We start from the raw sequence: 17211 nt of genomic DNA on the forward strand, positions 1-17211 counted from the left end.
AAACCCGGAACACTCGTCTAGTCGCGTCTTCACGTGTGCAAACTTATGTAATTGAAAGACAACTTAAAGTCGGTCGCCTGTGATAATTTTGATTAGAGAGTGGTATAAATTCTGGATCGAATCAAACCTCCACATCAGTTCTCAACTGACGAAGCAGTCGACACTTTGAAGAATCAACATGAAGAATTTCGTTGATGCCGCTTCCCGATACATCGCTGGAGGAAATCTAGCTCAAGCTGTGTGTATGAGGGGCCTTAAGAATTTATCAGAAAACCAACAGAAGCTGATGAAGGGCTACCTTATAAAGCAATCTGCGAAGACGAATTCCACTGACAAGCCGTCCTCGGACTAAAACATCTCTTCGGTTCTACGAAGATGTGTGAAGATTGAACACAATTGTGTTTTTTGTTAATTTATTTATTTATTTAGTTTACGGTAATGTTTTGTTTTCATTACTTTGGACATTTTTTTTAACATGTACGACGACAAACTTGTAAGTCGTTTCTTTTTTTGTTACAAATTTCAAAAATTTTAATAAAAGAATTTTCTACTATGTGTACTTGTTTATTGTTCCATACAACGTTCTATTACAATTAAATGTAGCCAAAAAGTGTTAATGCAAACAAAAAAACACGAAATTAAATTAAATAATTTCTAGAATTTAAAAAAATAAATAAAACAATATAGCTGTTTTCAATTCACGCAATACTCGGCGTATCCTTTTTCGACTAGGGCATCATTGATGTAAAAAACACTATCCTCTTTTGTCACATTGGCCAAATAAATTTCGAGCACCAGTTCCTAAAATTGAAAAAAAATCACAATTTAACACTTGCAGTTTCCCTGCTCCCAAGCAGACATCAGAGTTGAAAGGTGACATTATTTTTGATTGCAAAACCTCCCATTAATATTGATTAATGGGATATTTACTTTATGATAGGATCTTACTATGGAAAATTTACTACATTACAGATGGAAAGATGTAAAAAGACCCAAACAAACGGATGCGCATTAGCAAATCGCGTTAATGCTCATGCGCCAGAGAACATCTGATGTGATGCAGTGGCGTCGTGTCAACACCAACATTGGTTCTAAAATAAAATCACAATTATGGCACGTGATTATAATCTAGAAACTACGCCCAAGGTTTAAAAATCTTCTTTTAGATAATTTTTAGAAACCTTTGCACTCTGATTCCGTAATAGAGATTTGCGGGAATGTTCTTTCAAACAGTCCATCTGTGACGCCTATGGTTGGGAACCCCGTCAAATGTCAAAAATACCCCTCTACCATGCGCATGTTTGGGTTTATTTAGATATTTCCAACTATACCTCTTTGTCAATCGCCATGATTTCAGCAACTAATTCAGCGCCTATAATTAAGTCTCTGAATTTCCGAGTTGTTTGAGAATCACTCGCCTTTACTGCAGAAAGTCGCGCTTTGACGGCTTGGCAAGGAACTTGAGAAAACTCTTTAGGCATGAACCAAATATGCTTCTGATGTATTTCACCCACACTTCCATAGTCAATAAATAATACCTAGGACAAATGTTGTATAAATTGCAAATAGAACGTTCTCTCATACTTTAACATGAGATTCTAAAGCAACTGATGTGTCTACGATAACACATCTATAGTATTTATTTTGATAATGAACAAGACAATATAATCCTTCTACTAAAAACAATTCTGGAATGACATAGCGGTTTCGTTCATTGTGGAACCTAATCCTAAAAATATTTATTAAAAAAAAGATCGTATTATTACCACAAATAATATGCTTACAGCATTTCTTCTTCAAGGAGACTCAAATCGCCATTTTTTGGAAATATAAAAAAGTTATTAATATCTTTTATTTCCCCAATGGCGATGTCTAAATAGTCATGAATATTGATATCACCAAGATTAAATTTCGGAAGTTCTTCTAAAAATGGTACAATGTCACCAGGAATTAAGTCTGGACCCAATGACCACTAAAAACCTGTTTATAATAACATTCGAGCCAATCAGTTGATGCTACCGCAATGTCTGATGATTCTATCTCAGTCTCACTAATCTCGTTTTGGTTCAAGGAAGGAACAGCATTGTTCTTATCGTACAATATAAAATCATCTGTTGTTTGTTGAACATAATAGAATATGTCTTGTAAATCTGTACACATTTCAATTAAAGATCTAAATTTATAGTGTTCATAGTTGAGGGATTCTTGAAACATTTTTCTGAAATTAAAGTAGTGGTGACTGGTAATTAGGAGAAAACATTCTTACCTATATTCATGTTGTAATGCACGACAAGTAATGCCTTCAGGAAATCTCATTATAAGTTTTCTTAAATTATTTTGTATTCTTTTTGGAATTTTAGATTTGTATTCATCATTACAGACAGACATCTGAGAAGTTTGATGCGTTAGGTCTCTCATACTGTATGACTTTCTAGTGTTAACAGGTTGATGAACTTTATAAGTCTTTAAGTATTTCCTGAAAATTTAAATCTAAGTAAAATTTGATTTAATTAAGTTTGGTAAGTAACACCTTTTATGAGCAGGGATATTGTCTTTCTTTTGCTTAGACACCAATACGCTAATATGTGCTGACTTGTTGGTTATCACACCTTCTACTTCAGCAGATGGTCCACTTCCAATTATCTATACAAAATTACTAAGACTAAATTTTATTAAAAAAGGTGTACCTACTTTAACAGTATTTGGTATTGAACGAAGGTACTCTTCCACTGACGAAAAACCAAGTTGTCTAAAAGGGATGTTGCTCCCTATAACTGTCTTATAATCTGTACAAAATTGTTGAAGAGTACATCGAAACGGTTTTGAGGTTAATAAACCAGTGATGCAAGATTCAACCTCGGATGCTTTTGACGAGGCCTAAAAATACCATTTAATCTAAATATAATGAAAGGGCCAGATGTTCTTACCATTTGTTGTTTGTTTGAAGCCAAATAAAACCGAACACGAAGTTAGGTTATATTTTTGTTATCAAAAAATGACAGATGTCAAAAATTTAGGGAGTTTTGGGCTTGGTTTGTTTTTATCAGCAAAAATTAATTGCTTAAATCTAATTCAACAAGAACAGATTATTGTTCGATTATTGCGGTTTTGATGATTTTAATAAATAATTTAGTTAGCACTGAAATGTTTCTTATATTTAAATTTCAATTTTGCGCCAACGATGTTAGCCGATCGTCGTTAGATCAGCGGTCCTCAATCAAAATGTTACTAAGTAAATTCTAAGATGAATTGAATAATAAAAACAAACATGTAGATTTCTTCCAATACTTTTATTTTTGTGTAATTATAGGGGTATAATGTAAGTAGAAGAAAACACGTTTGAATTTAATAAGATAAATATTTAACACAAAGTTTAGATTCGCTGTTATAGGTGATACTTCGGGTTGCTTCGTATTTTTTTGACAAGTTTAAGCAAGCTCTGAAAAGTGAGGTTAACTTGTTTGAAAGATAACTTTACTTCTAGTGTTTGTCAGTTGAAATGGTAATGTTTTGTGTAGTTTAACGTTGAATTATTTACATATTCTTCTTTATAGGGGTCACTAAAGTGATTCTTAATTTTTTATAAAACGTCATTAAATACTTTCGCAGTTTTAGCAAGTTTTGTGTTTTGCCACAGATGATAAACTTTTTGCTGTCTTTCCTAAATGTAGGTAAGTTAATGCCGGAAATATTGGTATAGTTGGAAATATCTAAATAAACCCAAACATGCGCATGGTAGAGGGGTATTTTTGACATTTGACGGGGTTCCCAACCATAGGCGTCACAGATGGACTGTTTGAAAGAACATTCCCGCAAATCTCTATTACGGAATCAGAGTGCAAAGGTTTCTAAAAATTATCTAAAAGAAGATTTTTAAACCTTGGGCGTAGTTTCTAGATTATAATCACGTGCCATAATTGTGATTTTATTTTAGAACCAATGTTGGTGTTGACACGACGCCACTGCATCACATCAGATGTTCTCTGGCGCATGAGCATTAACGCGATTTGCTAATGCGCATCCGTTTGTTTGGGTCTTTTTACATCTTTCCATCTGTAATTAAAAAAAAATGTATGACAAAAAATTGTTGTTTTCATATTTATTTCATATTTACTTTTGAAACGATAACAATTTTTTTCAGTATTTTCCGATCAGTCAAAATTTAAACAGATTTTAAAAACATTATTCCTAATAAACATTTTAATAAAAAAAACTTTTTTAGAACGAATTAGATTAATTCAGTCCACTTTTCAACATGGATTTGGACCCGCGACATTTTTTCAATTTGTTGAACAAATACCTAGAAGACGATAGTTCGGGCCCTAAACAGTGCAACCAATTGTTCATCAATTTAAATAATACCTTAACCAGAGAACAAGTCCATTTACCAGACTTTGGTAAATATTTCAATCTATCCGCCTTTTCATTATCTAAAATAAATTATTTCTAGACCTGCACCTGCAATGTTTTTTTAACAAATCACAAGGTCTTCTCGACATTATTACGAAAATTGTCAACAAAAAACAATTTAAAGCTTCCATTAAAAGCATTTTTGAAATCATCTACACGTTAATTAACAATTTCTCATCGAAATTGGAAAAGTACATACCGATCATATATGAAATATGCTTCAAAGTTGTGAAATCATCCCTCGTGAGCAGTGAAGAGAAAGTCAGAGGTTTGGATGTCATCATTCTCAGCTTTGAAAAAATAAATAAGTGTTTCGATTTCCCGGAATGTTACACTGATGTTTATAACTATTTAGTCAATACCTTATCAATAAAAAAATCCGACACAGGTAAGAAATCAAACGATTTTACTAAGAATGAGATTTTTGTTTGTAGTTCAAGGAAGGATATTCAAAGCTCTAGGAGCATTTGCTAAACACTTCCAGTACTTGGTAACAAATTCTGGAGGCTTAAAAATTGCTTTTCTAAATGCATTGGAAAGTGAAATGGTACAGAAAGAATTCTCTAACGGAATAGTCTCTGGAGTTTTTACCGGGTTGGATTGGTTTTGCGAAAGCTTTCCTTTTATCCCAAACTCGACAGAAGATGCCGTCGTAATTAAGAAAATCTGCAAATATATCGATAAATTGACGGTTCCTACGTCGACCATTAAAATTGCCAACAGAGGTAATAAAAATAATTTAATTTCAACAGTTTACGATTTCTTTTCAGCTGCGCTGACTTTCCTCGGCAACTATATCTCGCTCTTCGTTGATTTAATGCTCGAAAAAATTCAGTCGTGGCACGAAGCGTTATTAAAATGGCTGAATTACGGTGCAGACGACCAAAAAACTGGTATTTTTGTGTTGGAAGCGTTCTATCGTGGTTTAGGGAACTCTGTCCTTTCTGAACAACACCCTGAAGTAGTCCTGGTTAGTATGAGATCTTAATTTTTGAACTCTTTCATAGATATCTTTAGTATTTCATAGAATGGTTTAAAGACAAGTTATCTTCTCCCTCCACCAACCGCGAAAAACGTCTTTGCCTCCATGGTCTCTCTTCATTCTCTGGAATCTGTCAGTCACAACTAAATGAAGAAAAAAGAAAAGAACTACTGATTTTATTAGTCCAAACCTTCGAACAGTCGTACATTCTAACCCAAGAACCGGTGTCAGAGGTCTTAGAAGACTTACCATTTTACCTGCAGACTGTCGCGAAATTCATTCATTTCCGCAGGATTACAAACAGCGAGCTTTTCTGTCTACAGAAAGCCACGATTTTAATGATAAAAGTGTATCCTCAGCTACCTTACTCTTGTCACGGAGCCGTGGTCGAGGCTTTAATTTCCACGTTCTATTTCCTAGAAAGCAACGACGAGAAAAGCTTTGATAATTTCGTTGAAAATGTCATTTATCAAGGAGTTGTTTGGTCGTGCTCGCACCAACACATCTCCGAAGCTGAAATTTCAGAAGACGCGAAAAATGTGCTTACTGTTAAAAGTTATTTCACTTTATGGCGGAAATTACTGGGAATTCTACCGTTGCGCCAGTTTGATAAACTAGGAATTTTTCTCCACGATCGCAAGTATATTTTGACAAAAATCATCGACAAGTTGATGCGGACATTGTTGATTTTAATCAACAAGTTGAATGTCTCTATCATTTTGAACAACACCGTTGATCCAGTGACGGATATTCAAACGGCTTATAACGTTGCAGAGATCAATGATTTCGCGATTTTTCTGAACGTTATCGATTTCTATGAGGAAATTTTTGAAAATATTGATCCAAACATACTCACTAAGTGTGCTTGCAAGTTAATTCACCACCTCGTTTCGAAATGCGACAAATTTCCTTTAATTAGTGGTTTCTACAAACTGTTGTCTTACACTTTAAAAGCTTGCAACAAAGATAATTATTTTGGTGACTCGACTGTTGCTGCCCAAGACATCAGAATGTGTACTTTAACTTTGACTATCTTCGCGGATAATCTTTTGAACAAGACACAACAGTACAAAGGCGATTTACTGATCGCATGTCTTCAAGTTCTGCTCCAATATCCGATAGTGGTCATTAGGAAGATGCTTCCGGCGTGTGTACCATCGTTCAGAACAATTTTCTATGTTGGTCAGAATTATATAAAGTTGGCACATATGGCGCTAGACACTCTTGAGTACTGGCAGAAAGAAATGCCGGACGACGAAATGCAAGAATTTCTAATCCAAGTGGTACCACTACTGGATTTTTACCTTCAAAGCAAGTCTTTGGGAGGTCTTACTGATTCCGCTCTACCCGAAAACCGGCGAAAAACCACACAAGCTCTAAAAAAACGTAAAGTTGTCGTCAATGTAGAGCCAGAACTCATACGACTCCAAATGAGGATAATCAAGTTTATCGGAGGACAAGGAAACGCTTTGTGCGAAGCTTTTGCTTTCCGTGAAGACAACTTAAATCTGTCTGTTTGGAGCAACCAACAGTATCTCAAAATAGTTTTACCGTTCGAAGACATCAAGCTGGATATTTATCTAGATAATTTGCTTCCAAGAATTGTGAATGTTGCTTTGAACAGTTCCGACCGAAAAACACGAATTATGGCTTGCGAGTTATTACAAGCCATCGTTATGATTTTCTTAGGGACAAGTGAGTTTGTAGGGTGTGCTATAAAGATTTTGAAGGTTTTTTTTAGCTAAACAAATGGATCAGTCGAGTCAGTCGGATTTAAATGAGTTGCTCAGACATGCGGCTGTCCCTTTGCTGAAATTAGGCTGCGATATGGATAAGGTTGTTGAACAACTTTTCAGGCCTTTGTGTTTCCAACTGATCCATTGGTATACTCACAGTATTCAGTCGCGGAGTGATCATAGCGCCATCGTAATTGAAGCTGTTCTGGTAAGTAGTCTAACTATTAAAGTAGTTAATGCAAACTTCTTCTATTTTATAGGATAGTATAACACACTCAACCGACACCTCTCTGCGAGACTTTTCCGGAAAATGCATAAACGAGTTCGTCAAATGGACGATCAAACAAACAACGGAAAAAAACTTGGCTCGAGACCCTATCAACATAAAAATTCTTGTGAAGAAAATGCGTTTCTACAGCACACATCCCGACCCGTACAAGAAACTAGGCGCGGCTCTCATTTTTAACAATATCTATCGCGAGCTACGAGAGGAGAGCTCTTTGTTAAGCATTTTTTGGATCGAGTTCCTCCACATCTTCGTTAAAAGTCTCTCAACGTACGAATTTCACGCCACCGATGAAAATTCAGTTGTTCACATTAAGAATGCTCTGAAACATATCGAAAGAGGGTTTGTGGAAAAATCGGCTTTGTTCAATTCGAACGATGGAAATAGAAGAATACCAACTGACTTTAAGGGAGGACTTTTGAAAGATGTTGCTGTTTGGTTGCTGGAAGAAACGGGCTCTCCAAGTCGCTACTGCAGAGAATTGTGCATGGAACTGTTTTGTAGTATTGCAGCTCGTTCTTCACAGTTCAAAACTTTGCAAAATTTTGTTTCTAAATATTTCAAACGGACGAATTGGGTTCAAGAGATTTATGAACCATTCTTAACGCAACATCCCACTTTAGAGTCGTTATCAGAGCATGAAAATATGGGGCCTAATAAATGGTTACAAGCACTTCTATGTGCTTTAGATGGTTACAAGTTTGTCACCAGTCAGAAACTGGTAGCTACGGAGAATATTTTAAGCGACACTGTAATCAAAGCAATTGGTTATTTTCTGAGTAAAGTTTCTACCACGAGTTTGGAGGGTGCTTTAGCTTTGATACAACCCAAAGATTGGCTGTTTACTACTTTTGAAAAGCAGACATTTGATAAGCAAAGATCACAAGCTGCAATGAAGCTCTTACAACTTCTAAATGTCCTATCGCCAAAGATTGATGTTTTCTGTACTTCAGACTTGTGGGATCTCATTGTTAGTCTGTTATTTAAGAAAGAAACGTTAGGCTTTGAGTGTTTCTTACCGAATAGGAGCATTGATTGTGAAATTTCTGTTGTGGTTAAGGAATTTTTGGCGAAATTGCCAAACGCGAAAATCTTGGAATTGAAACAAGCTCTCCAAAGCTACATCAGTGAAAACATGAAAACTGATGTTGATTTGAACAGTTATGTCCCTCTCAAACAGAGAAACATCTTGAAAGGATTAAACACGTTGCGCTCATTCTCCCTAGAGAATTTTTCGTTTCAAGACTTCACCAACGGCATGGTCACCAATCTCTTGAATAACTTCGTTCATACCTCTGAAGGTAGAATTATTTACGCCGAAACTTTACAAGACACAACTCTCACTTTTTGCTTATCAGTTTTGAATTTTGCTCTTTGCAATACCGATGAATTCAAGACGTTCGTGAAATTTCTCTACAAACCGTATCAAGTCCAAACGGTAGACTACAAACAACCTATCCTTCTAGGAACGTACCTCTTGACTTTGTTTGAAGACTCTGTTATGGACAAAATTATCACGAACTTTGAGATATTTTTACAACTGAGTTTAGAAGAAAATATGATCAATCAAATTTGCGAGTCAATCTTCCATGTTTTGTCCTACACGATTCCAAAGAGACAACTAAAAAACTTGAATGTGACGGTGGTGTACAAGATTTTGCAAAAATGGGAGGTTTTCGAAGACTATTTTAATGCCAAAAATGTAGAGTCGGGACTCGAGTTTGTCAAATGCTTAGTTCCTGTTATAAAATCTGGGAACCTAGAATGCGACAACTTGAAAAAATGGTTGTTGAGCTTAATGGATGTGAAGGAAGACTCGTGGAAATACGAACTTGATAAGAAAGTTGAAGTTTTTTATCTGTTAGTTGAGGTAATGGAGGCTTCAGATGATGAGGACGGAGATTTGAAGTAAGTTAAATTCAATTACAATATTACAATACATTTTTTTTTTGTTTTTTCCGAACAATTTTTGTTTAATACGATCTCTTTTATTTCGTGTGTTTTGTGTTATCAACATCCAATGAATTGATTCTTTGTTGTGCATGAATTAATTAGCTTAGAAATTGAACCAATAACCAACAGTTTTGGACATCCTACCAACGAACGAAAAGTTACGATAGAGTTGGTTGTTTGGGTGCGTTTTTTGTTATAAAAACTACTTCAATAAAGATAATACCAGCCAATAGAATGAATTCTTTTTTGTGCTTTAATCCGCCTTCGATCACATTCTTCATTTTGCTATGAAGAAAGGGAGGATCTTTTTTCTAAAACTTGTTACTTTTCCTCGAGAACTTTTTTATTATTTTTTTGGATATTTCAAAATTTGAACGCATTATAAGAAAACTAAAAGCAAATTTAGAATCACCACTTTGCATTTCAGGAGTGGACTGGATCACATTAAAGCCACACTATTATCACCAACTTCGTCTGCAACATCAGATGCGAAAACAATTATTTTGGATAAACTACTAATGGTAACTCCGAAAATTCGAACGCCCGACATTTTTATGTTCCTCTTGGATCTCTTCGTTAATCTGAACACTGAGAAGAGCACCTCCGACTTGAAACTTCTCCTGAAAGATTACATAATAACCGGCCAGAACACTCAAAAAGTATCTCTTTCAAAACTCTACAGTTTGTACATGAGCGACGATCTTGATAATTCTCAAAGATACAAACTTCTGACAAACACGACTTCGGTTTTTCAATATTGTAGCCTGTCAGTTTTGGAAGAGTTTTTTGTTAACAATATCGTCGAAATTATTACCGATTTGAAGGAAAATACGACATCCCTCAATGTAGTCAAGAAAATCTGCCAGTTTTTGTTAATTGAAATTCTGTTTGTTCGACATCCACTTCGCAATCTCGATGCACCCGAAGTTTCTGAAATTGCACGCGCTGCTTTAGGAGACGGTGCAAGTAATAAAAAACTTACGATTCAGATACTAAAAGTGACTTTAGACGCGGTTAAAGACGACATAGACTCAGATGATGGCTTTTTGCGCTTGTATAAATGCCACTCGTACAACACTATAGCTTCCATTGTGAGCAACTCTTTGAAAACTCTTAGTTTCTTTTCGAAATTGTTTATTCGTCAACAAGACAATGTTGATATACTCTGGAATAGTCTGATTGACACAAAGAAGATCTACGCGTTTCAGACAGACTTTGAAACGATACCGAAAAGGCGAAAAATTCTTGTGAATATAAGAAATGAGATTAGGACGAAAAAGAAACGCAGTACTCAATCCCAGTCGGTTCGATACGTAGAGTCGATGCGAGTGTACAACAGTTCGCTTTCGGAGGATTTCAGTAAGTTCGATTTTTCTAACAGTGCCGTTCGGACTGAAACGGAGGATGGGAAAGTAGAAAAATCAGAGGATCAGAGCGAAATTGAGTTAGATGGTACTGATATTAACAGTCACGAATGTATGGCGACAGTCTGTGGTTTAATTCAACTCATGGTGGACACAAATGTGCTGGAACTACCAACGGAAGATGATTCAGATTACGAGCTGCCGGCGTGGGTTAATGGTAAGTGAAAAATTCAATTGAAAAACGCGGTTTTTATTAAATCTTTAGGCATCAGAAGTCTTCTCCTAGACCCAGAGACACACGATAATGTTAAAATGTTCTGGATCAAAGTTATTGACAATACAACTCACATTTTTGAACATTTTGCCAAATGGTTTTTGGAACCACTGCTAAAGTTCGTTACCGATAAATGTGCGGGAACTCAAACTAACTATTTCGTCACCGATGTGGTTTGTTTTCATTTATAACATTTTTACTCTTTCTCATTGTACTACTTTTACCAGGTTGCAATTTTAGCCGCGTGGTCATCAGCAGCTCCCTTAACGACTCCTACAGAAATTCAACTTGCTTCCGATTTGTTGACATTTTTGATCACCAATTTGAACATTGGGCGAAACGACATGTTCAAGTACCACTTAGAACTTATCAAATTGCTGATAGAAGCATGGAAGTCGTTTATTTCAGTCTCATATGACTTACTCTTCTCAAAGTTGAAAGTAGACCCGTCAAGCAAACAAGTCGAAATTGGTGTTCACTTATTTTCGATTTTCTTGGCCAACAAAACATTTCCATGGGAAGACAAAACCATTGAATTTTGTAAAACTGTCTTTGGCATAATTGAGAAAAACCGAAAAAAGAGTACGTATAAACCTGCTGCTGAAAGCATCGGGCTTTTGTTGAGACTGAAAAGCAAAGAATCCAAGCTGTTTAAAAATGTTCACGTCTTGTTGAAGAAGATCTCCGACCCGGAGAAGTACGCGTACATTTTAGAGTCGGTTGTATTGCATTTCCCCGACATAGCAGATGATTTCCATGTTAAACTTCTTCTAAGTCGTGTCCATGGAGTTCCAAAAGCTTTAAAATTAGTATATCTAAAAATACTTCTAAGTCGTGCCAAAATCATGGATAGAATCCCCGAGTTTAAGACAGAAGCTTGGAATTCTTACATTGAAAACGACGAGTTGGAAGTTCAAGTCGTGGCTCTACAGATTGTTTACGAATGTTTGGAAGTTCTGAGACATTCGCCTATTTTTAAATCTATAATAGAATCAGTTTGTGGCCACGTTTCAAGCTCCCATGTTCTTTGCAGGACTCGAATGTTTGATATTTTAATATCAATTTTCCAAGCTGGTAACTATCCCAGCGAAATTCAGGATTTGTGTAAACCGGTTTTGGTACAAGGCCTTACTGACACCGACATTGAAATCCGAGAGAAAGTTTACGATTTTTGGAGGAACAGTCCCCAACTTCCTAGTCCGATTTCCGCTCGTTTCGTTTATATTCTATCAAATTTATACGAAATGACCACAGAGAATGCGTTTCTCGGTTACAGTTCTCATCTTCTGCTAGATATAATCAAAAACACAGAAGAATATAGCAGTTTGTTGTTTGAGTATCCTTTAGAAGACTGCGATTTTGAGAACTACAATCTTCAGACAAACTGGCGCCTCCGACATTTATCTGTTGTTCCTTTGTTTGCTGAAACTGTAAGAAGTGCCAGCATGGATTTCGACTCTATGGACCCCAATTTAAATCAACTTCGCCAAACTCAAGCTTCTCTAGAGTTTGCTCCTACTCAAAGTGTGAGAGCTAAGCAATTCTCACAGTTCACGATGAGTGAAAGTAGTCTCTTGGTTAAGACAGGCGAAGAGTTTGTTAACCCGAATCTAGTACCACTCTCGCATAAATATCGTGTGCCTAAGCGACGATTTTTGAGAGATAAAGAAAAAATTCAAAATCAATACGCACATTGGGAGGTAAAGAAGAAAATTCAAACGACCGAGCAGAGGAAGGAATTGGTGAAAGAAAGGGAAAATAAAGTGAAAATTTATCGGAATTACCGAAAAGGCGACTTGCCTGATGTCCAGATTACTTTACAAGCGGTTTTGGAACCATTACAAGCACTGAGTTTGGTAAGTACGACTTACGCGTTTGAAATTTAATAATAAAAATTCAATTTCAGCACGACGGTGAAATCTCTAAAGTCTTATACTCCCAACTGTTTAGAAATATCCTCCAAAAAATGAAGAGCGATCAAACTTTCATGGAACAGATTTCCTCCGCCATCAAATTCATTTTTAATAATTCCACTCAGTGTAACAGAAACTTGTTCCAAACTTTATTCGACGCTTTGCTACAATGCAAAAATGCCATCATATTCCCTGCGGACTTGGTAGTCTCGGTGAGTCAATCCAGCGGTTTACGAGCTCTTGGTGTCCTCCTACTAGAAGAATATTTAATATCCTACGATTCCACATCGTCAGATCCGAAGAAAACGCGTGGAACCGGAGCACCAAACGACATAATTCTCTGGATAAAACTAGCCGAGTAAACATTTCACTATGCCACATCAAAACCTAATATTTCCGCTTTCAGGCTGTACAAAGAAATGGATGAATGGGATGTCGTCAAATCTATTTTCTTGGAGAAAACCGAAAGTCCAGACGAAGTGAAAGACGCACTTTTCGCTGAATCCCGCAAACGTTGGGAAGAGGCGCGAGAGCACTATAAGACTTTACTTGAAGTTGATGAGAGTTTTGTTCGCAAAGACTTCTACTACGAGTCGTATTTTAAATGTTTTGCTCATTTAGGAGAGTGGGGCCAGTTGGTAGAGGCGGTTGATTCGATCATTACTTCTCCCGGAAACGACTGTTGGGAGGAATTATGGGACGATGGGTTTTATCAACAAAAGTTAATGCCTTGGTACATCAGTGGGCAGATGAAAAACGCATTATTCACAAGGAGCGGTTCCAACCAATTTTTCTCGAATTTAAATTCGAGCTTGAACTCCGAGCGCTTAGAGTACTTGGAGACTCATTTTTGTGAGGAAATCGCGATGTTGTGGGTGTTCAAAGGAGACACCGACGAAGCCGAAAAGTACATTAAAATGTACTTGAATAAATTTTTGGATAACTGGCAACAATTGGATCTGTTTTACGCCAATCTTCGCTACAACAGTCTTTTGAAGTTGAGAAATATAATCGATATAAACAGGTTTCTTTCTGTTTTTAATAACTTCAATGTTGAAAACACTTCGAGAGTCGAGGAGTTAATCAATCAATGGAATGGAAGCGCTTCTGAAGTTCTGCCATCAATTTTGTACTGCGAGGAGAAGGTTTTGTACCGCAAACAGTTTCTGGACCTTCTTACAAAAAAAGCGAACTCTAATGATGTGGAAGAACTGGCGGAAATCCTTCCTCAATTAAATGAGTTGAAAACGAAATTAGACGAAGGTCTTATGGACATCGGGATAGAACAGAACAACTTTAACATGACGAAAAAGTACTTAAAGAGCTCCCCCAAACAAAATCTCTTGAAATTCAAACTTGTGATGAGTAAATTGACATTTATTAAGGCCGCCGGATTGAATGATTCTGCGAAGAAAATTGATTTCTTGTTGAAAGGTTGTGACCCTCTTCAATCAGTATTCCAAGTATCAGGACAATCTTCTTTGAAACTCCAAGCTTATCAACACTTCTTCAAACAGCTGAATGAGATTTCGTCTGTCTTGAGTGATACCGTTTTGTTTCAAAATAAAAGCGCTGACTTGCTTCCACTTATGGAAAATCGTCCTGTGACTTCTTCTCAAGACATCGCTGCTTTTGGTGCCCGTAAATTGAAAGATTTTCTTAAAACTTACGAAGGAGAACTGAACGATTCAATGGAATCTGAAGAAATTAGGAGAGACAGAGAATATGAAACAATCGCGGATGCCTACGTTAATTTAGCTTATTTCGTGAAAAGTCAAGAAAAGAAGAATTTCGATGATTTTATGCTTTTTGTTTTGAAGGCAACAAAATTTGGTTCTCCCGAAGGAAGGCAATTATTCCCGTGCATTATAATGGAGAAAGAATTCACCGAAGAAGAGACTCAACTGTTCATACAAGAGGTAAAGTTCCCCATTTATGGCAGCTCAATAATTGTAAATTCTAGACTTCCACAATACCGGTTTGGATGTTTTTGGGCTGGATCCCCCAAATCCTCGTTAACGTTGATTCGGCAAAGGTTTCCGCAGTTGCTCCTATCCTAATAAAAATAGCCGAGAAGTATCCACAGGCTATAATGTACGCCTACAGACTCAGCAAAGAAAACTATAAGAATGAAAATGAGACAGCGAAGGAGCTCATTGAAAAGTAAATTCGTTTTTATTTCTTTCCAGTTTTACATTTTGGTTTTTAGATTGGATTCGCTTTTACTGAATGATCCTCAAATTGATAAATTCTTGACGGCTCTGTCGTTTATTGGCGTACCGGCTACCATCCTGCTTTACTATGTTAGAAAAATAATGAAATTTTGTCAAACAAACGATCTCGATCAAATCAGAACAATCATTGAGTATCTCCAAAATGAGATTTTCTGTTGCAAACCCGACTCTCGTGACGTTGAATCTTTGCAAGGAAACATGTTTAAGAAGATTTCGAAATTTGATAAAGACTTCAAAAATCTTGAACGTAAGTGTGCTTTTAAACATTATTAAATTTAATAGAAAATTTTATATTCAAGGTTTGGTGAAGAAGAGCTCGCTCAAAGAGTTGATCATCCACATCAAAAAAATCAATGACGAGGTTGTCAAGATTTTAAGAGACCCGGGGGAATCAAAGAAAAATTCCAAGTTACTCAAAGACTACAGTCCTTGGTTGGCAAATTTTTCCGCACATAGAATAAATATTGATCTTGAAATACCAGGACAATATGATGGGAATAGAATGCCTTTAACACAACACCACGTCAAAATATCAGGATTTTGTCCTAATGTAAAATTATGATATTATTCCGTTCAAATCTTATTCGTAATTTTAGGTTTTGGTAATGTCGTCGATCCGCAAACCCATCAAAACCACTTTCCTAGGTAATGACACCAAAGAATATCCTTTTTTGATCAAATTCGGTGAGGATGTCCGTCAAGATCAAAGAATAGAGCAGTTGTTCTCTCTAATGAACAACATTTTTGACAACGATAAATCATTGAGCGGTCGAAAGTTTTCTATTCAAACTTACCAAGTACTTATCCTCTACTCTTTTACCTAAACGTAATAATAAACATTTCAGGTGATTCCTTTAACAACGAGTTTAGGAATAATTCAATGGATTGAAAACACCACTCCTTTACTAGAATTCGTTAAACACGCTGCCAAGGATGCAAAAGCCGTTAGAACGTTTGACCAGCTCTTTGAAACCTACAACAGTTTTATACATAAACCGACGAATCAAACAGATGTCGATGCTTATGGTCGAGCGGCAATGAAGTACTCTAGAGACAAAGTTATACCTAAATTTCGATCATTAGCTAGTGCTATTGAATGGGATACTTTAAGGTTTGTTTATTTTTATTTAACCTACAAGTACACGATTATTTCAGATCCCAGTTCTTGAAGATAAGTACCAACACGGAAAGCTTTTTTGCGCTACGCAATAACTTCATTAAAAGCTACGCAGTGATGTGTGTCAGTCATTGGATTTTAGGAATTGGTGACCGTCATTTATCCAACTCTTTAATCTTGCTACAAAACGGAAAAGTTCTTGGTATTGATTTTGGCCACGCTTTTGGAACAGCGACACAGATTCTTCCAATACCAGAACTTGTACCTTTCCGCCTCACGCCTCACTTGGTTAGTTTGATGGAACCTTTGGGAGAAAAAGGACTGTTTAGAGAGATTATGGTTCACTGTCTCAGATCTTTACGTACCAACTCTGGTTCTTTGTTGTCTACCATGAACGTTTTTATAGAAGAACCGTCGCTTGATTGGCTAGAACACGCATCTAGATCTAGTGGAAGTACAGTTGTAACAGACACTCTGTGGTATCCAACACAAAAAATAGAACAAGCACAGAGAAAATTACAGGGGGCTAAATCTACCACCATCATGGTGGAGGATCTGAAAGCTGGGCACCAGAAAAACGCGAATTACATGAAGGCGTACATTGAGTTAATTAAAGGAGACGCTGCACATGATCTTAGAGCGAGAAAAGAAGGAGAGAATTTAACAGTTGAGGATCAAGTTGATATTTTGATAGATCATGCGACGGATTACAATTTGCTTGGAAGGATGTACTCAGGCTGGGCCGCCTGGGTTTAACACCATTGCCCCTGTATATGTAACATTTGAACTTAATAAACTCACGTTATTTACTTTTTTATCAAATTTTGAATGTTTAATTCTATAATAAATTACATAATGAAATAGTAAGAATTATGTGGGTTTGAAATTAAAAACGTATTTCCTCATTTAAAATTTAAATAAGTTTCGGCGCGTTTTTTAGGG

The 17211-nt window shown here is 36.4% G+C and overlaps 2 protein-coding genes across 2 annotated transcripts; one reads left to right on the top strand and one right to left on the bottom strand.

The window, feature by feature from the left end:
• Positions 1-692: 692 nt before the first annotated feature.
• Positions 693-3007, bottom strand: LOC148172646 (tudor domain-containing protein 5-like). The gene is made up of 9 exons (XM_088038932.1): positions 2928-3007; positions 2692-2877; positions 2531-2643; positions 2267-2476; positions 2020-2218; positions 1785-1972; positions 1585-1729; positions 1332-1538; positions 693-801 (listed from the first exon to the last, which is right to left on the bottom strand). The coding sequence occupies exons 1-9, from the start codon at positions 2928-2930 to the stop codon at positions 694-696; spliced, it is 1359 nt and encodes a 452-aa protein (XP_087895058.1). The 5' UTR covers positions 2931-3007; the 3' UTR covers position 693.
• A 405-nt stretch (positions 3008-3412) lies between these two features.
• LOC148172647 (DNA-dependent protein kinase catalytic subunit-like) lies at positions 3413-17091 on the top strand. The gene is made up of 19 exons (XM_088038252.1): positions 3413-3671; positions 4223-4397; positions 4451-4798; positions 4845-5135; positions 5181-5380; positions 5428-7087; positions 7134-7336; positions 7389-9322; positions 9795-10948; positions 10997-11178; positions 11233-12861; positions 12912-13276; positions 13325-14837; positions 14882-15081; positions 15128-15399; positions 15452-15702; positions 15749-15949; positions 15998-16263; positions 16308-17091. Exons 2-19 carry the CDS (start codon positions 4256-4258, stop codon positions 17023-17025), a joined length of 11529 nt encoding a protein of 3842 aa, XP_087894378.1. The 5' UTR covers positions 3413-3671; positions 4223-4255; the 3' UTR covers positions 17026-17091.
• Positions 17092-17211: the final 120 nt, after the last annotated feature.

This window comes from Gnatocerus cornutus, chromosome 6 (assembly GCF_029298725.1).
Source record: "Gnatocerus cornutus isolate USDA-ARS CGAHR chromosome 6, icGnaCorn1.1, whole genome shotgun sequence".
Taxonomy (NCBI): domain Eukaryota; kingdom Metazoa; phylum Arthropoda; class Insecta; order Coleoptera; family Tenebrionidae; genus Gnatocerus; species Gnatocerus cornutus.